Below are 21,715 nucleotides of genomic sequence, written 5' to 3' on the forward strand. Positions count from 1 at the left end.
AAATGTTAATGTAACCTTTTATTTAACTAGGCAAGTCAGTTAACAACATATTCTTATTTACAATGACGGCCTAGGAACAGTGCCTTATTCAGGGGCAGAATGACAGATTTTTACCTTGTCAGATCGGGGATTCGATCCAGAAACCTTTCGGTTACTGGCCCAACGCTCTAACCACTACCTGCCACCCCATGTTGAATGTTGGGGATGATAGAGACTTCGGTATGTTTTTTATTTGAATGTAACCTTTTAAGTATGACTGTAGATGAATGATTGACTGTAGAGGATGATGGTTCCAGTCAGTCAGACAGCAGCTCTAGTTTCACTTCTGACTCTGTAACAGGCCACTATGTTTAGATGCTGTATCACCTTACCTGCATAGTTGTGTGTGTGTGTGTGTGTGTGTGTGTGTGTGTGTGTGTGTGTGTGTCGCTCATTAGGAATGTAAAGCATGTCAATGTCTCATTACACCATAACACCCTATAATAAGAACCATATTTACCCCCTCTCTTTTTATGTAATGTAGGTTTGTTCTCTTTTTCTCTCTCTCCCCCCATTGGTCACCCCGTCCTATACATGAACCCCAGCATCACATGGCCTTGTGTCCCAGACTGTCCCCAGGGTGTGTGGTTAGAGAACAAACGGTCAGACCCTAACTGTGTATGGTGGGGGACCCATTTCTTGTCTCCAATTGATCTAAGCCTTTCTGTGTGTGGTTTTGGTGTCCCACTTTCTAGATTTAACATATGCGAGGCAGTGACCGTGTTCCCAGTGCTCCAGAGTCAGCAGACTCAGGCCTACACATGCGCACACACACTCAGAGCCTAGGGACACCTTAGAACATGGTAGAGGAAACATTTTAGTGGAAGGCTGGAGTCTTCTGTTATATTCCAATGGTTTCTTAATGTCCCTCTGACATACACTAGCTCTCTCTCTGCTCTGGACAGCATCCTAACTATCTCTAGTCTACTGTAGCTTGAGGAACTTGAAACTCTCAACCCTGCTGCACCACAGCCCCATTGATGGGAATGGGGGATGTGTTTGGCCCTCCTTTTCCTGTAGTCCACAATCGTCTCTTTTTGTCTTGCTCACGTTGAGGGAGAGGTTGTTGTCCTGGCACCACACTGCCAGGTCTCTGACCCCCCTATAGGATGTCTCATCGTCGTAGGTGATCAGGCCTACCACTATTGTGTCGTCAGCCAACTTAATGATGGTGTTGGAGTTGTGCTTGGCCATGCAGTCGTGGGTGAACAAGGAGTACAGGAGGGCACTAAGCACACACCCCTGAGGGGCCCCTGTGTTCAGGATCAGCGTGACAGATGTTGTTGCTCACCCTTACCACATGGGGGCGGCCCGTCAGGAAGTCCAGGATCCAGTTGCAGAGGGAGGTGTTTAATCCCAGGGTCCTTAGCTTATTGATGAGCTTTGTGGGCACTAGCGTATTGAACGCTGAGCTGTAGTCGATGAATAGCATTCTCACATAGGTGTTCCTTTTGTCCAGGTGGGAAAGGGCAGTGCCCGTCTGGTAGGCTCGCGTCACTGATCACTTCATGGCTGGGTTTCCCTTTTGTAGTCTGTAATAGTTTGCAAGCCCTGCCACATCCGACGAACGTCAGAGCTGGTGTAGTATGTTTCTATCTTTGTCCTGTATTGAAGCTTTGCCTGTTTGATGGTTCGTCTGAGGGCATAGCTGGATTTCTTATAAGAGCTGTCACACCTTGAAAGAGGCAGCTCTAGCCTTTAGCTCAGTGCGGATGTTGCCTGTATTCCATGGCTTCTGGTTGGAATATGTACGTACGGTCACTGTTGAGACGACGTCATCTATGCACTTATTGATGAAGCCGGTGACTGATGTGGTAAACTCCTCAATGCCATTTAATGAATCCAGGAACATATTCCAGTCTGTGCTAGCAAAACAGTTGTGTAGTGTAGCATCCGCATCATCTGACCACTTCCGTATTGAGCGAGTCACTGGTACTTCCTGCTTCAATTTTTGCTTGTAAGCAGGAATCAGGAGGATAGAATTATGGTCAGATTTGCCAAATGGAGGGCGAGGGAGAGCTTTGTACGTGTGTCTGTCTGTGGAGTAAAGGTGGTCTCGTTTTTAAAAAAATCCCCTCTGGTTGCACATTTAACATGCTGCTAGAAATTAGGTCAAATGGATTTAAGTTTGCCTGCATTAAAGTCCCCGGGCCACTAGGAGTGCCGCTTCTGGATGAGCATCTTCTTGTTTGCTTATGGCCTTATACATCTCGTTGAGTGTGGTTTTAGTGCCAGCATCGGTTTGTGGTGGTAAATAGACCGCTTCGAAAAATAGTGTGGTCTACAGTTTATCATGAGGTAAGCTACCTCAGGCGAGACAGACCTCAAGACTTCCTTAATATTAGACATTGTGCACCAGCTGTTATTGACAAATACACAAACCACCAACCTTCATCTTACCGGACGCAGCTGTTCTGTCCTGCCGATGCAGCTAACTGTATATCCATGTTGTCGTTCAACCATGACTCTGTGAAACATAAGATATGACAGTTTTTAATGTCCTGTTGATAGGATAGTCTGGAAGGGAGCTCATCCCGTTTATTCTCCAGTGATTGCACATTGGCCAATAGAGCGCATGGTAAAGGCGGGTTACTCACTCACCGACAAATTCTCGCAAGGCACCCGGATTTGCACCCCCTGTATCTCTGTCTTCATGCGAATAACGGGGATTTGGGAGTAGCTCTCCCTGTGCTCAGGACAGCATCCAAGTTATCTCTAGTCTACAGTGACATCTATTGGTAAGAGCAAGATTTGCAGCATGTGTCTCCTTTTTGCTGTTTTAAATACACCTATCTCTCTCCCTCTCCACCCCGTCTTTACGTCTGTCTGTCTGTCTGTCTGTCTGTCTGTCTGTCTGTCTGTCTGTCTGTCTGTCTGTCTGTCTGTCTGTCTGTCTGTCTGTCTGTCTGTCTGTGTCGCTCTCTGTCTGTCTGTGTCGCTCTCTGTCTGTCTGTCTGTGTCGCTCTCTGTCTGTGTCGCTCTCTGTCTGTGTCGCTCTCTGTCTGTGTCGCTGTCTGTCTGTGTCGCTGTCTGTCTGTTTCGCTGTCTGTCTGTGTCTCTGTCTGTCTGTCTGTCTGTCTGTCTGTCTGTCTGTCTGTCTGTCTGTCTGTCTGTCTGTCTGTCTGTCTGTCTGTCTGTCTGTCTGTCTGTGTCTCTGTCTGTCTGTCTGTGTCGCTCTCTGTCTGTGTCTGTCTGTCTGTCTCTCTGTCTGTGTCGCTCTCTGTCTGTCTGTCTGTCTGTCTGTCTGTCTGTCTGTCTGTCTGTCTGTCTGTCTGTCTGTCTGTCTGTCTGTCTGTCTGTCTGTCTGTCTGTGTCGCTCTCTGTCTGTCTGTCTGTCTGTCTGTCTGTCTGTCTGTCTGTCTGTCTGTCTGTCTGTCTGTCTGTCTGTCTGTCTGTCTGTCTGTCTGTGTCTCTGTCTGTCTGTGTCTCTGTCTGTCTGTGTCTCTGTCTGTCTGTCTGTGTCGCTCTCTGTCTGTCTGTCTGTGTCGCTCTCTGTCTGTCTGTCTGTGTCTGTCTGTCTGTCTCTCTGTCTGTGTCGCTCTCTGTCTGTCTGTCTGTCTGTCTGTGTCGCTCTCTGTCTGTCTGTGTCGCTCTCTGTCTGTCTGTCTGTGTCGCTCTCTGTCTGTCTGTCTGTCTGTGTCGCTCTCTGTCTGTCTGTCTGTCTGTCTGTCTGTCTGTCTGTCTGTCTGTCTGTCTGTCTGTCTGTCTGTCTGTCTGTCTGTCTGTGTCGCTCTCTGTCTGTCTGTGTCGCTCTCTGTCTGTCTGTCTGTCTGTCTGTCTGTCTGTCTGTCTGTCTGTCTGTGTCGCTCTCTGTCTGTCTCTGTCTCTCTCTGTCTGTTTCGCTGTCTGTCTGTTTCGCTGTCTGTCTGTTTCGCTGTCTGTCTGTGTCGCTGTCTGTCTGTGTCGCTGTCTGTCTGTCTGTCTGTCTGTGTCGCTGTCTGTCTGTCTGTCTGTCTGTCTGTCTGTCTGTCTGTCTGTCTGTCTGTGTCGCTCTCTGTCTGTGTCTGTCTGTCTGTCTCTCTGTCTGTGTCGCTCTCTGTCTGTCTGTCTGTCTGTCTGTCTGTCTGTCTGTCTGTCTGTCTGTCTGTCTGTGTCGCTCTCTGTCTGTGTCGCTCTCTGTCTCTCTCTGTCTGTTTCGCTGTCTGTCTGTGTCGCTGTCTGTCTGTGTCGCTGTCTGTCTGTGTCGCTGTCTGTCGCTGTCTGTCTCTGTCTGTCTGTCTGTCTGTCTGTCTGTCTGTCTGTCTGTCTGTCTGTCTGTCTGTCTGTCTGTCTGTCTGTGTCTCTGTCTGTCTGTGTCTCTGTCTGTCTGTGTCTCTGTCTGTCTGTCTGTGTCGCTCTCTGTCTGTCTGTCTGTGTCGCTCTCTGTCTGTCTGTCTGTCTGTCTGTCTGTCTGTCTGTCTGTCTGTCTGTCTGTCTGTGTCTGTCTGTCTGTCTCTCTGTCTGTGTCGCTCTCTGTCTGTCTGTCTGTCTGTCTGTCTGTCTGTCTGTCTGTCTGTCTGTCTGTCTGTGTCGCTCTCTGTCTGTCTGTGTCGCTCTCTGTCTGTCTGTCTGTGTCGCTCTCTGTCTGTCTGTCTGTCTGTGTCGCTCTCTGTCTGTCTGTGTCGCTCTCTGTCTGTCTGTCTGCGTCGCTCTCTGTCTGTCTGTCTGTCTGCGTCGCTCTCTGTCTGTCTGTCTGCGTCGCTCTCTGTCTGTCTGTGTCGCTCTCTGTCTGTCTGTTTGTGTCGCTCTCTGTCTGTCTGTCTGTCTGTCTGTCTGTCTGTCTGTCTGTCTGTCTGTCTGTCTGTCTGTCTGTCTGTCTGTGTCGCTCTGTCTGTCTGTCTGTCTGTCTGTCTGTCTGTCTGTCTGTCTGTCTGTCTGTCTGTCTGTCTGTCTGTCTGTGTCGCTCTCTCTCTGTCTGTCTGTGTCGCTCTCTGTCTGTCTGTCGCTCTCTGTCTGTCTGTGTCGCTCTCTGTCTGTCTGTGTCGCTCTCTGTCTGTCTGTGTCGCTCTCTGTCTGTGTCGCTCTCTGTCTGTGTCGCTCTCTGTCTGTGTCGCTCTCTGTCTCTGCTCTCTGTCTCTCTGTTGCTCTCTGTCTCTGCTCTGTCTCTCTGTGTAGATGATGTGGATCTGGAGGCGTTGGTGAATGACATGAACTCCTCTCTGGAGAGTCTCTACTCCAGCTGCAATACCCACACAGAGACGGCCCCGCTGCTGCACAACAGCCACGTGCACACCCCTCATCACGGGCACGCTCCTCATCGGTGCGTCCCTCGCTCCCAGCGCCCTACGCCCCCTATTCCCCCCTCCTGCCCCCAAGAGAGGCTGTGTCGCTCTCAGCCCGTACACATCAACGCCTTTAGGTAACTATGTCTCTATCTCACACACACACACACACACACACACACACACACACACACACACACACACACACACACACACACACAGTATCTCTGTCTTTCTATGAGTAAATGTAAATCTGTGGTTGTGATTGAGGTGTCTTTTATTTTTGTGGAACTCTGTCTCCCTCTACAGGAGGCTCCAGGAGGAGCAGCAGCAGCAGCAGTGTCGTCCCTCCTCTCTCCCTGCCGTCATCAACCCCTTCCCTGAACTCTGCACCCCCACTGGCTCTCCCATCCTCAGCCTCATACACACCACAGACAACCATGTAAGCGCACACACACACACACAGACTGAGTGACTTTTGAGTGCGAGTGCATGTCTGTTGTTTCTGAATCAGCTGACTGGACTGTAATGTCCTGGCATAATGTTGTGTTTGGCCGTAGACCTGCCTTTCTTATGTTACTCAACAGTTCACGCTGGGTTATCGTGTGTGTGTGTGTGTGTGTGTGTGTGTGTGTGTGTGTGTGTGTGTGTGTGTGTGTGTGTGTGTGTGTGTGTGTGTGTGATTCATTCTGGTATGATGGTCATTAATCACACACACACACCCATTTGGCGCCAGACAGGTGACCGGAAAGATTTCAATTGATCTGACGTTTGAGAAATGTATCCATATGTATTGGGTGCGTAACCCATTAGGCCATCCTCCCACGCAGTCAGCTCCATCAGTAAACCAGGGATATTGGTCAAATGAGCCACATTTGTGTCCTTAAACAGCCTATATTTAATTACAAAACGCTATTCCTTGTGTTTCGATCTGTAGCATATGCAAAAATGTGTACCCTATTTTATTGGTTTTTGCTTTCCTAAAACACTAATTGTCCACCTCACGGTTCAGCTGTTGGAGATTTGAACACCAAATGCATAACGGCATTGCATCCGTTGGCCTATAGGCTTAAGCGTCCACTGTATGATATTAATATTTAAAAGATAAATGGGAAGAAAGAGAAGCTTAGGCCTAGCCCCAGAGAGAGAGAGAGAGATGCCGGTGGCATGATACGACACGAACATGCATTTTTTTCATGTCAGACAGGCTGCTGCGTCTGTCAGACAGATTTACAGAAGGTGGTTAATTCATAAATGTTCTATTAGAATTTGTTATAAAGATAAGCATTATATTGTTAGATTACAGGAGTAACTCTGGTAGGCCTAAAACATCCTTCCTCATCTCAAGTTCAGCTGTCGGAATCAGTTGGAGCACCAGTGCGCCCAGTCGTCATATCATAGGCCTTCAGTATAGTAGGCTAATAGCCACACCACACCAAACCTTCACAAATGTTTCTAAACTTTTATTAAGGTAATATCTAAAGTAAGTCAAGCCATTGTTTATAGGAAAAATACGAGTAGGATATTATATTGTGGCAAACACAACATTACAGTTAACTTAATAAAATGTCTCAACAGAATGAAACAAAACATATTTTGCATATTTAAAGAACTGGTTTAGATTAATTAAAAGGCCTACAATAATAACAGTGACATATAATAATCATAAAACTAATGATTATAAATACAAATAAATAAATAAGAATGGCCAGGTGCAAAGTAGCATGCATTTGGCCGCACCATTCTTCTCATCTTTGTCCACTACAATAGTTCAACTCCTCCACACGGAGGACATTCCCCTTGTAGCAGGGCTCCAGACTAACAGACTTGTGCCACTAAGTTTTTCAGTTGGTGGCACCAGCCCATGATTTGGTCGTACCAATTTTTTCTTTGTGGGATCATGCAGTAGAAAAAAATTGTAGGCCTATCAAGTTATTCACAATGAGGTGACCAAGAACCCGATGGTCACTCTGACAGAGCTCCAGCGTTCCACTGTGGAGATGGTTGTCCTTCTGGAAGGTTCTCCCATCTCTGCAGCACTCCACCAATCAGGCCTTTATGGTAGAGTAGCCAGACGGAAGCCACGCCTCAGTACATGACAGCCCACTTGTAGTTTGCCAAAGGGTGCCTAAAGGACTCTGACTCTTAGAAACAAGATTCTCTGGTCTGATGAAACCAAGAATGAACTCTATGGCCTGAATGACAAGCGTCATGTCTGGATGAAATCTGGCACCATCCCTACGGTGAAGCATGGTCGTGGAAGCATCATGCTGTGGGATGTTTTTCAGCGGCAGGGACTGGGAGACTAGTCAGGATCGAGGGAAAGAGGAACGGAGCAAAGTACAGAGAGATCCTTGATGAAAACCTGCTCCAGAATGCTCAGGTCCTCAGACTGGGGTGAAGGTTCACCTTCCAACAGGACAAAGACCCTAAGCATTCAGCCAAAACAACGCAGGAGTGGCTTCGGGACAAGTCTCTGAATGTCCTTGAGTGGCCCAGCCAGAGCCCGGACTTGAACCTTATCGAACATCTCTGGAGAGACCTGAAAATATCTGTGCAGCAACACTCCCCATCCAACCTGACAGAACTTGGATCTGCAGAGAAGAATGGGAGAAACCATTTTAGAATAAGGCTGTAACGTAACAAAATTTGGATAAATCAAGGGGTCTGAATACTTTCCGAAATAACTGTATTTGGGGCTAATTCACCACCTGAGTAAGATGGAAACTTAACACATTAGCTAGATTGCTAACTCTAAATATAATATCCACTCATAGTAGCCATGTATTAATCTAAAAGTTCATTTCATTTCCAGTTGTAGCCTACTGTTCAATGAGGCCTATGCACTCGCAATGGTCAATGTGCTTTTCACGCACTCCATATCTGAAAGCCAGATCAAATATCTTTTTTAAATAGTTGCTGTTGAGTTTGAAATTGAGAGCTGAGACATCAAAAGTATACCTTCAGAAAGCTGAGGCAAACAGACACTTTCATTACAGGATTCATGAGGATAATGGATATAGCCTTCGAACTCAACTATGGACATCACAGCCAGTTCCATTGTTCCCCTCTAATCAGGGACTGATTTAGACCTGGGACACCAGGTGGGTGCAATTAATAATCAAGAACCAGCAGGCTCCGGAGGTGAATGAATGTGTAGCCCGCACTGATGTGACCAATACATTTCTTAACTCACACAACCAAGTCTAAGGGTCGCAAAATGTGGCTACATGGTCACAGTTTGAAGCCCTGCCTTGTAAGCTTTTCACAATAGGCATACTCTCTAACTTTAATTTTACTTCAATTAAAAAGGCCTTCATCCTCGCAATCAACAGTAGCCTAGGCCAAAGCTCCTCTCTTGCTTTCTCTCTCTCTTCAGCAGCAGGGCAGCCGCTGACACACACACACACACACACACACACACACACACACACACACACACACACACACACACACACACACACACACACACACACACACACACACACACACACACAGTGTTCTAGGTCTACAGGATGCTCGGTGTCCCTCTTCCTGGAGATCTTGCTGGGAACCTCTCAGTATCTAGGCTCTGTGAACCCTGCCAATCCGTCCACACACACACGCACACACACACAGTATCTGGGCTGTGTGAGCCCTGCCTATCCGTCCGGCGTTCCGGCTTCTCCGACAGCGTCTCTGGGAAAGACAGACGCTCATTTCCCGTTCACACGCTTCCACCCCAGCTCGGAGCGTCACGGCTGTGTGAGTGTGAGAGAGTTTGTCAGAGTCCAGCCTTTCCTTCCCCCAGTGTGTGTTATTCAGGGAACCCAGTGTCCCAGTCACGCGCAGACACTGCTCCTTCTAAGCTACAGGACTGTATCGCTAGTACAGACAGGAAAATGTTCTGGCATTCATGCCATGACATTAAGGAGTTTACCACATCAGTCACCGGCTTCATTAATTAATCTGTTGTCCCTCTAACCACTCTGACATCAATGCAATTGAAAATCACATCCAACATTTATCTTAACAGTATCAAGCTTTTAAAACTCATCTCACTGTGATCGATCAAAAGGTTGAAACTGAGTGGAAAACATGGTCGTTGTGGATGTTATTTCAAAGCCAAAGAAAATAGACAGCTCTTTGTAAGGTGATGATAAAAATGTAACCTACGCATATTAGAGCTTATGTATACACATAGGCCTATAGGACGGACCTTCGTGTCTTAGAGTAATGATGGACTGTTGTTTCTCTTTGCTTGTTTGAGCTGTTCTTGCCATAATATGGACTTGGTCTTTTACCAAATAGGGCTATTTTCTGTATACCCCCCTACTTTGTCACAACACAGCTGATTGGCGCAAACGCATTAAGAGGGAAAACATTTACACAAATGAACAAGGCCCACCTGTTACTTGAAATGCATTCCAGATGACTCCTCATGAAGCTGGTTGAGAGAATGCCAAGAGTGTGCAAAGCTGTCATCAAGGCAAAGGGTGATTACTTTGAAGTATCTCATATAAAATATATATTTTTTAATTTGTTCAACACTTTTTTTGGTTACTACATGATACCATATGTGGTGTTTCATAATTTTGATGTCTTCTATTATTCTACCATGTAGAAAATAGTACAAATAAAGAAACCCTGGAATGAGTAGGTGTGTCCAAACTTTGTGTTCTTTATAAGCCTAGACATTTCTATATGCAATCCTGTTTGAAAGCAGAGTTTTGATGGTTGCCACTGAAAAGAGGAGGATTCCAGGTGCTACTATATTTATTTCTCAGCAGCTAAAATTAAGCACATGCTCCACTATAAAACTGGAATAGCCTGCCGGACAGGATTGAAAAACAAACTGTGGCCACAATTTGCTATTAGAGTGCATAGGGATGATGTCTTTTCCCCCTTGCCCCTGTTCCTACCCATTTGATAATGGGCCGTTCTAAATCGAAACAAATTGTACATACTAGTAAAGACAAGATTAAATTGAGAATAGTCAATTAAAATATGATCACTTGAGTGAACAGCTGTACAACCTGAGACGAGGAATGGAGCCCTAGCTTTTTTTGCAACTTTCTCAAATAGCCTATAGTCGCATAATTCTAACCCAACAGCGTTGCAGTTCTTGACACAAACCGGTGTCCCTGGCACCTACTACCATACCCTGTTCACGTAAATATTTTGGCTTGCCCATTCATACTCACAATGGCACACAGTCTCAATTGTCTCAAGGCTTAAAAATCCTTCTTTAACCTGTCACCTCCCCTTCATCTACACTGATTTGAAGTGGATTTAACAAGTGACATCAATAAAGGATCATATCTTTCCCCTGGTCAGTTTATGTCATGCAAAGAACAGTTGTTCTTAATGTTTTGTATACTTGGTGTAGGCCGACTCATTCTGTTCTTCTGAAATACATTTTCTTCCTATCATCATGTTTCTTTAGACCTGCCTAAAATAAATAATAGATTTATATTGATGGTGTATATTAAATGGATTTAATATACTTTTGTATATGTATGTTCCAAAGGCGCACATCAGCGGCTTGTATTCATGGAGATGTCTTTATGTTTATGTACGTGTTTATGTTAATTAACAGTCAATTACCGTGAGACCAGCAATCATTTACATGAAAATAACCAGCTAACAAAATGTCATGACTGCCACAGCCCTACGTATGTACATGTCCCAACCAGAAGCCATGAATTATAGGCAACATCTGCACTGAGCTAAAGGCTAGAGCTGCCACTTTCAAAATGCGGGAAACTAATCTGGATGCATATAATAAATCCCGCTACAACCTATAAGACCTCAAACAGGCTAAGCATCAATAGAGGACTAATACCTAATCCTACTATGCCGACTCTGATGCATGTCGGATGTAGCAGAGCTTTCAAACTAGCACGGATTACAAAGGGAAACCCAGCTGCGAGCCTCCCAGTGACAACAGATGAGCTAAATGCCTTCTATGCTTGCTTCAAGGCAAGTAACACTGAACCATGCATGAGAGCACTGGCTGTTCCGGACGACTGTGTGATCTCATTCTCCGTATGGCCCTGCGGCCTTGTGAATGTTAACTTGTTTAAAGGTCTTACGAGCTTTAGAAGTTAACATTCACAAGGGCGCAGGGCCAGATGGATTACCATGACGCGTACTCCTAGCATGCGCTGACCAGCTGGCAAGTGTTTCACTGACATTTTCAACCTCTCCCTGACCCAGTCTGTAATACCTACATGTTTCAAGCAGCCCACCATAGTCACTATGCCCAAGAACGCCAATGTAACCTTTCTAAATGACTATCACCCCATAGCACTCATATCTTTAGCCATGAAATGCTTTGAAAAGCTGAGCATGGCTTACATCAACACCATCGCAGATGCACTAGACAGTCTCCAATTCGCATACCACCCCAACAGATCCAAAGATGATGCAATCTCCATTGCACTCCACACTGCCCTCTCCCACCTGGACAAGAGGAACACATTTTTTACATTTACATTTTAGTCATTTAGCAGGCGCTCTTATCCAGAGCGTCTGCTAAAAAAAATAATTGTACTGGCCCCCCGTGGGAATCAAACCCACAACCCTGGCGTTGCACACACCATGCTGGCATTGCAAACACCATGCTCTACCAACTGAGCCACAGGGAAGGCTCAGTTGGTAGAGACTGGTATTCATTGACTACAACTCAGCATTCAACACCCTTGTGCCCTCTAAGCTCATCACTAAACTAAGGAACCTGGGACTGAACACCTCCCTCTGCAACTGGACTTCCTGACAGGCCACCCCATTGGTTAGGGTAGACAACACATCTGCCATGCTGACCCTCAACACCAGGGGCCCCTCAGGGGTGCGTGCTTAGTCCCCTCCTGTACTCCCTGTTCGCCAATGACTGCGTAGCCGCATGACTCCAACACCATTCTTAAGTTTGCTGATGACACGACGGCGGTAGGCCTGATCACCGACAACGATGAGACCGCCTATAGGGAGGAGGTCAGAGAATGCCAGGACAACAACCTCTCCCTCAACATCAGCAAGACAAATGAGCTGATCGTGGACTACATGAAACAGAGGGCGCAGTACGCCCCCATTCACATCAGAGCTGTAGAGGAGGGGGTTGAGAGTTCCTCTGTGCCCACATCACTAAGGATCTACAATGGTCCACACACACACACACACACAACACAGTCATGAAAAGTGCACAACAATTCCGCTTCCCCCACAGGAGGTTGAAAAGATTTGGCATGGGCCCTCAGCGCTTTAAAAAGTTCTACAGCTGCAACGTTGAGAGCATCTTTACTGGCTTCATCACTGCTTCGTTTGGCACCTGCTTGGCATCTGACCGTAAGGCGCTACAAAGGTTAATGCGTACAGCCCAGTACATCACTGGGGCCAAGCATCCTGCCATGCAGGACCTCTACCAGGTGGTGTCAGAGGAAGGCCCTAAAAATGGTCAAGGACTCCAGCCACCCAATTCATAGACTGTTCCCTCTACTACTGCACGCCAAGCAGTAGCGATGCACCAAATCTGGAACCAACAGGACCCTCAACAGCTTCTACCCCCAAGCCATAAGCTAAATAGTTAGTGCGGGTAGCTATTTGGTTAACAATTTTACTGTTCATTATCTATCCTGTTTCCTAGTCATTTTACCCCTAACTATATGTACATATCTACCTCAGTTACCTTGTACCCCTGCACATCGACTCGGTATTGGTACCCTGTGTATATAGCCAAGTTATCGTTACTCATTGTGTATTTATTCATTTTATTATTACATGTTATTACTTTTCTTTTCTTTCTCTATTTTCTTTCTCTCTGCATTGTTGCGAAGAGCCCATAAGTAAGCGTTTCACTGTTAGTCTACACCTGTTGTATACAACCTTATTTATACCTACACACCAAGGTCAAAAGTTATTTATACATGTTACCGACTTCTTCCCACACACAAACACAGGGTCTTACCAGATAGCATAGCCTCCACAACAATGCAGACAAGAGTCTCAGACATGCCTTGTGGAAAGAGAGAGTTAGCCTACCATTACATTTTTTTTTTTAGACCTACGTGGTCTAAAATGAAAGGAAATACTATCACGAGAATCCACTTTTATAGATGAGAGCATACATTACATAAAAAGAAAGGGGGTAAATATGAGAAATGAGATCACTGCACACCATTGTAAATACAACTCATGTGTCTGTTTTATTTATTTAGCCTTTTGTACTTCAACAATTTGCACATTGTTACAACACTGTGCATAGCCATAATATAACATTTGAAATGTCTCTATTCTTTTGAAACATTTCTCAGTGAAATGTTTACTGTTCATTTCTGATTGTTTATTTCACGTTTGTTTATTATCTATTTCACTTGCTTTGGCAACATAAACACATGTTTCCCATGCTAATAAAGCCATGTGAATTAGAGCGAGTGAGTGTACTTAGTTTTCACTGGCACTGTTCTCTTCTAGAATAGACGGGACTTCTCTCTTTCTTACCATCTTTCCTGTAATTCTTCCCTCTGTCTTTCTGTGTGTCTGTATCTATGTCATTTTCTCTCTCCATCCCTCTATATTAGTTGCTGTATGATCTGAAACTGAATAGATTTGAAAGTTTTTAAACGTTCAGACCTACAGTACCAGTCAAAAGTTTGGACACACCTACTCATTCAAGGGTTTTTATTTTTACTATCTTCTATATAGTTTAGATATCTTTGCTATTATTCTTCCTATGGAATCATGTAGTAACCAAAAAAGTGTTAAACAAATCAAAATATATTTTATATTTGAGATTCTACAAAGTAGCCACCCTTTGCCTTGATGATAGCTTGGCACACTCTTGGCATTCTCTCAACCTGCTTCATGGTAGTCATGCCTTGTTAATTTGTGGTATTTCTTTCCTTTTAATGTGTTTGAGCCAATCAGTTGGGTTGTGACAAGGTAGGGGTGGTATACAGAAGTTGGACCAAGTCCATATTATGGCAAGAAAAGCTCAAATAATCAGAAAAAAACAACAGTCCATCATGACTTTAAGACATGAAGGTCAGTCAATCTGGAACATTTCAAGAACTTTGAAAGTTTCTTCAAGTGCAGTTGCAAAAACCGATAAGCTTTATGATGAAACTGGCTCTCATGAGGACCGCCACAGAAAAGGAAGACACAGAGTTACCTCTGCTGCAGAGGATAAGTTCATTAGAGTTACCAGCCTCAGAAATTGCAGCCCAAATAAATGCTTCACAGAGTTCAAGTAACAGACACATCTCAACATGAACTGTTCAGAGGAGACTGCGTGAGTCAGACTTTCATGATCGAATTGCTGCAAAGAAATCACTACTAATGGACACCAATAATAAGACGAGACTTGCTTGGGCCAAGAAACAGGAGCAATGGACATTAGACCAGTGGAAATCTGTCCTTTGGTCTGATGAATTCAAATTTGAGATTTTTGGTTCCAACTGCCGTGTCCTTGTGAGACGCGGAGTAGGTGAACAGATGATCTCCACATGTGTGATTCCCACCGTGAAGCATGGAGGAGGTGGTGTGGGGTGCTTTGCTGGTGACACTGTCAGTGATTTTATTTAGAATTCAAGGCACTCTTAGCCAGCGTGGCTACCACAGCATTCTGCAGCGATACGCCATCCCTTCTGGTTTGCACTTAGTGGGACTGTCATTTGTTTTTCAACAGGACAATGACCCAAAACACACCTCCAGGCTGTGTAAGGGCTATTTGACCAAGAAGGAGAGTGATGGAGTGCTGCCTCAGATGACCTGGCCTCCACAATCACCTGACCTCAACCCAATTCAGATGGTTTTGGATGAGTTGGACTGCAGAGTGAAGGAAAGCAGCCAACAGGTGCTCAGCTTATGTGGGAACTCCTTCAAGACTGTTGGAAAAGCATTCCAGGTGAAGCTGGTTGAGAGAATGCCAAGCGTGTGCAAGCTGTCATCAAGGCAATGGGTAGCTACTTTGAAGAATCTCACATTTATTTTGATTTGTTTAACACTTTTTTGGTTACTACATGATTCCATACGTGTTATTTCATAGTTTCGATGTCTTCACGCTTATTCTACAATGCAGAAAATAGTAAAAATGAAAAACCCTTGAATGAGTAGGTGTGTCCAAACTTTTGACTCATACTGTAAGCCATGTTCTCATAGACCTCAGCTTTAGACCGCTTTTAGTAAGGACACGTGAAGTTGAGTGTGTGTGTGGGTGCGTGCGCAACTGGCTCTCACTATCTCACATCCGAATTAGACGTTCATCCATGTTTCTCAAACATCAAATTTGGAAGTATTTAAGGTTACGTTTAGGCATTAACTCTCAAAAACAACATAGCTGGATTTGAACTTGCAACCTTCGGAATCAGAGGCATAAGGTAGACGGTAACAGCACTCACTGTTGCCCCTAGTGGCCAGTTTCCACCTCATCTCCCAATGTCCACAGACATGGATGGACGTCAAATACTGACTTGTATCACAGGTGACCTGGCTGGCGTGTGTGAGTGAGAAGGCAGTTTCCCAGACAATGGGAATGGCCAGTCTTACACAAGTCTCAGTCAGGCCCTCTGGGTTAGCTGCCCTCACCACTGCCTGTCTCATTGGCTTGGTTTACTTTGGCATCTGTGTGTGTGTGTGGCCTCCACAATCACCTGACCTCAACACAATTCAGATGGTTTGGGATGAGTTGGACCGCAGTGTGAAGTTAAAGCAGCCAACAAGTGCTCAGCATATGTGGGAACTCCTTCAAGACTCTTGGAATAGCGTTCCTCATTTTTTTATTTTATTTGAACTAGGCAAGTCTGTACTATATTGTTGACTGTATGTTTTGTTTATTCTATGTGTAACTCTGTGTTGTTGTATGTGTCGAATTGCTATGCCTTATCTTGGCCAGGTCGCAGTTGCAAATGAGTACTTGTTCTCAACTAGCCTACCTGGTTAAATAAAGGTGAAATATTTTATTTTTTAAAAGTCAGTTAAGAACAAATTCTTATTTACAATGACAGCCTAACCCGGCCAACGCTGGGCCAATTGTGCGCTGTCCAATGGGACTTCCAATCACGGCCGGTTGTGATACAGCCTGGAATAGAACCAGGGTCTGTAGTGACCCCTCTAGCACTGAGATGCAGTGTCTTAGACCGCTGTGTCACTCGGGAGCCCCCCCCTTGAATGAGTATGTGTGTCCAAACTATTGACTGGTACTGTATATTTGGACACACCTACTCACTCAAGGGTTTTTCTTAATTTTTACTATTTTCTACATTGTAGAATAACAGGGAAGATGTCAAAACTATGAAATAACACACATGGAATCATGATAAACAAATCAACATATATTTAAGATTCTTCAGAGTAGCCACCCTTTGCCTTGACCAGTGAGATCATATACCTCAGATTTTGAAATCTAATTTCAAAATAGTCTGAGAAGAAAAACATTGACAAGGCAATTCAAGCATAGCCAATATGAAGTGATAATGTAATGGGCGTATAGCCTACTACAAACCTCATTGCTACAGTACTGTTTTTAATATGTTCAAATTGCACAGGCTTATGTTTTTTAAGTGATGTTTAAAAAAAAATCTGAGCAGTAGATCTTGGCTTGCATTTTGATTCAGAAATTGATCTTGACTCAAAGGTTGGTGATCACTGTTGTAGTTAATTACCACGTTTTCTGCACAAAACTATGTCGAATATTGGCCTGTTGGAAACTACAACTCCCTACTACATCCCACAGTTCAGGCTTGATCAGATTTATCTCGACAGAAACTTCACATTGAGCTCACAGAAAGAAAAAAACCGAAATGGAATTCAAATAAATGAACAGACTTTGGTCAATTAGTTGTTCAAAAAACAAAACATTTTGTTAATCTCTCAGCACTAAGACAGAGGGACAGAAAGATAGAAAGAGTGAGAGAGGCAGAATGAGAGACAGAAAGAGGAATGTCTGTAATGTAATGTAATACTGAGTCATAATCAGCCTCATGTGTGGATTGCTGCATGCCAGCTGGCCCCTAATACAGCCTGCATGAGAACACACACACACATGCAAGCATTCACGTACACACAACATAAAATGTTATGTTAAGTAGCCCCACAGCAAGAGAGAGAGCTGTGGGTTGTCATAGGTCACATCCACAGAGATACATTTCTGTGTGTGTGTGTATATATATGTGTATGTATGTATGTATGTGTGTGTGTGTGTGTGTGTGTGTATATATATATGTATATATATGTGTGTATATATATATATATATGTGTGTGTGTGTGTGTGTGTGTGTGTATATGTGTGCGTCAGTAAAACTCTTCTTTCACATTACATCTTAATTATTAACACCCTCTTCCCTTCCATCAATCCCCTTTCCTCCACGACCCTCCTGACTCCTTCCTTCTCGCTCCGACTTCCTCACACCTCTTCCCGCCCTCTTCCTCCCTCCAGCTCAGATATCTGACCATGTCATGGAGAGAGAGATGGAAGCGAGGCGTCTAGACATTATGAGCATGCAGAATTATGTGGTTGTTAGTCTGGGTCAGTCTGTGTGTGTGTGTGTGTGTGTGTCACACCGAGACGCTCGCTCACACACTCGTGGTCTTAACTTGATTAGAGGCCACAGTTCAGCCTCAAACTCAATTTACCACTTAACTAACCTTGTCTTAACCACACACACACTGTGGTCTACCCCCTTATCATGACTCAGGCTCTCTAACAGATAAACAGATAACAGATTCCCCCCTTGGAAGAAAAACAGAACTTTGTTTTTACATTTTTGTTTTTAAAGGTTTTTCAACCTCTATTGGTTTTAGGTTTCAGGGAGGTAGAGCGAAACACAAATGATGTTAAGTAGTACGGAACACACACACACTCAATGATCTTATGGCATTTATCACCGAACCTCTACATGTAGTAAGGAGAAGGGGGGGGAGCGCGAGCGCGAGATTGAAGCCAAGGGTTACAGAAACAGTCTTCCACATTTTTATTTGATGTTCTAAAAAAAGACTTGTGCCTCTGGGCTCGTTTAAAAGCAAGAATTACATTACAGATGGACTGACTCAATCAATCACACAGACACACACACACACACACACACACACAGATGCCAAAGTAAACCAAGCCAATGAGACAGGCAGTGGTGAGGGCAGCTAACCCAGAGGGCCTGACTGAGAATTGTGTAAGACTGGCCATTCCCATTGTCTGGGAAACTGCCTTCTCACACACACGCCAGCCAGGTCACCTGTGATACAAGTCAGTATTTGACGTCCATCCATGTCTGTGGACGTTGGGAGATGAGGTGGAAACTGGCCACTAGGGGCAACAGTGAGTGCTGTTACCGTCTACCTTATGCCTCTGATTCCAAAGGTTTCAAGTTCAAATCCAGCTATGTTGTTTTTGAGATTTAATGCCTAAACGTAACCTTAAATACTTCCAAATTTGATGTTTGAGAAACATGGATGAACGTCTAATTCGGATGTGAGATAGTGAGAGCCAGTTGCGCACGCACCCACACACACACTCAACATCACGTGTCCTTACTAAAAGTGGTCTAAAGCTGAGGTCTATGAGAACATGGCTTACAGTATGAGTCAAAAGTTTGGACACACCTATTCATTCAAGGGTTTTTCATTTTTACTATTTTCTGCATTGTAGAATAAGCGTGAAGACATCGAAACTATGAAATAACACGTATGGAATCATGTAGTAACCAAAAAAGTGTTAAACAAATCAAAATAAATTTGAGATTCTTCAAAGTAGCCACCAGTTGCCTTGATGACAGCTTGCACATGCTTGGCATTCTCTCAACCAGCTTCACCTGGAATGCTTTTCCAACAGTCTTGAAGGAGTTCCCACATAAGCTGAGCACCTGTTGGCTGCTTTCCTTCACTCTGCAGTCCAACTCATCCCAAACCATCTGAATTGGGTTGAGGTCAGGTGATCTGAGGCAGCACTCCATCACTCTCCTTCTTGGTCAAATAGCCTGGAGGTGTGTTTTGGATCATTGTCCTGTTGAAAAACAAATGACAGTCCCACTAAGTGCAAACCAGAAGGGATGGCGTATCGCTGCAGAATGCTGTGGTAGCCACGCTGGCTAAGAGTGCCTTGAATTCTAAATAAAATCTCTGACAGTGTCACCAGCAAAGCACCCCACACCACCTCCTCCATGCTTCACGGTGGGAATCACACATGTGGAGATCATCTGTTCACCTACTCCGCGTCTCACAAGGACACGGCAGTTGGAACCAAAAATCTCAAATTTGAATTCATCAGACCAAAGGACAGATTTCCACCGGTCTTATGTCCATTGCTCCTGTTTCTTGGCCCAAGCAAGTCTCTTGTTATTATTGGTGTCCATTAGTAGTGGTTTCTTTGCAGCAATTCGACCATGAAGGCCTGATTCACGCAGTCTCCTCTGAACAGTTCATGTTGAGATGTGTCTGTTACTTGAACTCTGAAGCATTTATTTGGGCTGCAATTTCTGAGGCTGGTAACTCTAATGAACTTATCCTCTGCAGCAGAGGTAACTCTGGGTCTTCCTTTCCTGTGGCGTTCCTCATGAGAGCCAGTTTCATCATAGCGCTTGATGGTTTTTGCAACTGCTCTTGAAGAAACGTTCAAAATTCTTGAAATGTTCCAGATTAACTGACCTTCATGTCTTAAAGTAATGATGGACTGTCGTTTCTCTTTGCTTATTTTAGCTGTTCTTGACATAATATGGACTTGGTCTTTTACCAAATAGGGCTAGCTTCTGTATACCACCCCTACCTTGTCACAACACAACTGATTGGCTCAAACACATTAAGAAGGAAAGACATTCCACAAATTAACTTTTAACAAGGCACACCTGTTAATTGAAATGCGTTCCAGGTGACTTCCTCATGAAGCTGGTTGAGAGAATGCCAAGAGTGTGCAAAGCTGTCATCAAGGCAAAGGGTGGCTACTTCGAAAAACATATAATTTTAAATATACACTGCTCAAAAAAATAAAGGGAACACTAAAATAACACATCCTAGATCTGAATGAATGAAATAATCATATTAAATACTTTTATCTTTACATAGTTGAATGTGCTGACAACAAAATCACACAAAAATAATCAATGGAAATCCAATTTATCAACCCATGGAGGTCTGGATTTGGAGTCACACTCAAAATTAAAGTGGAAAACCACACTACAGGCTGATCCAACGTTGATGTAATGTCCATAAAACAAGTCAAAATGAGGCTCAGTAGTGTGTATGGCATCCACGTGCCTGTATGACCTCCCTACAATGCCTGGGCATGCTCCTGATGAGGTGGCGGATGGTCTCCTGAGGGATCTCCTCCCAGACCTGGACTAAAGCATCCGCCAACTCCTGGACAGTCTGTGGTGCAACGTGGCGTTGGTGGATGGAGCGAGACATGATGTCCCAGATGTGCTCAATTGGATTCAGGTCTGGGGAATGGGCGGGCCAGTCCATAGCATCAATGCCTTCCTCTTGCAGGAACTGCTGACACACTCCAGCCACATGAGGTCTAGCATTGTCTTGCATTAGGAGGAACCCAGGGCCAACCGCACCAGCATATGGTCTCACAAGGGGTTTGAGGATCTCATCTCGGTACCTAATGGCAGTCAGGCTACCTCTGGCGAGCACATGGAGGGCTGTGCGGCCCCCCAAAGAAATGCCACCCCACACCATGACTGACCCACCGCCAAACTGGTCATGCTGGAGGATGTTGCAGGCAGCAGAATGTTCTCCACGGCGTCTCCAGACTCTGTCACGTCTGTCACATGTGCTCAGTGTGAACCTGCTTTCATCTGTGAAGAGCACAGGGCGCCAGTGGCGAATTTGCCAATCTTGGTGTTCTCTGGCAAATGCCAAACGTCCTGCACGGTGTTGGGCTGTAAGCACAACCCCCACCTGTGGACGTCGGACCCTCATACCACCCTCATGGAGTCTGTTTCTGACCGTTTGAGCAGACACATGCACATTTGGGGCCTGCTGGAGGTCATTTTGCAGGGCTCTGGCAGTGCTCCTCCTTGCACAAAGGCGGAGGTAGCGGTCCTGCTGCTGAGTTGTTGCCCTCCTACGGCCTCCTCCACGTCTCCTGATGTACTGGCCTGTCTCCTGGTAGCGCCTCCATGCTCTGGACACTACGCTGACAGACACAGCAAACATTCTTGCCACAGCTCCTATTGATGTGCCATCCTGGATGAGCTGCACTACCTGAGCCACTTGTGTGGGTTGTAGACTCCATCTCATGCTACCACTAGAGTGAAAGCACCGCCAGCATTCAAAAGGGACCAAAACATCAGCCAGGAAGCATAGGAACTGAGAAGTGGTCTGTGGTTACCACCTGCAGAACCACTCCTTTATTGGGGGTGTCTTGCTAATTGCCTATAATTTCCACCTGTTGTCTATTCCATTTGCACAACAGCATGTGAAATGTATTGTCAATCAGTGTTGCTTCCTAAGTGGACAGTTTGATTTCACAGAAGTGTGATTGACTTGGAGTTACATTGTGTTGTTTA

At 45.0% G+C, this 21,715-nt stretch overlaps 1 protein-coding gene across 1 annotated transcript in view; it reads left to right on the forward strand.

The window, feature by feature from the left end:
- The window catches only part of LOC106588785 (growth factor receptor-bound protein 10), a 57,577-nt gene that overhangs the window by 17,076 nt on the left and 18,786 nt on the right, over positions 1–21,715 (forward strand). Inside the window, exons 4-5 of the mRNA XM_014178196.2 lie at positions 5,134–5,377; positions 5,550–5,682. Of these exons, the coding sequence (XP_014033671.1) occupies positions 5,134–5,377; positions 5,550–5,682 (377 nt within the window). The remainder of the gene's footprint in view (positions 1–5,133; positions 5,378–5,549; positions 5,683–21,715) is intronic.

This window comes from Salmo salar, chromosome ssa27, assembly GCF_905237065.1.
Source record: "Salmo salar chromosome ssa27, Ssal_v3.1, whole genome shotgun sequence".
Lineage (NCBI taxonomy): Eukaryota > Metazoa > Chordata > Actinopteri > Salmoniformes > Salmonidae > Salmo > Salmo salar.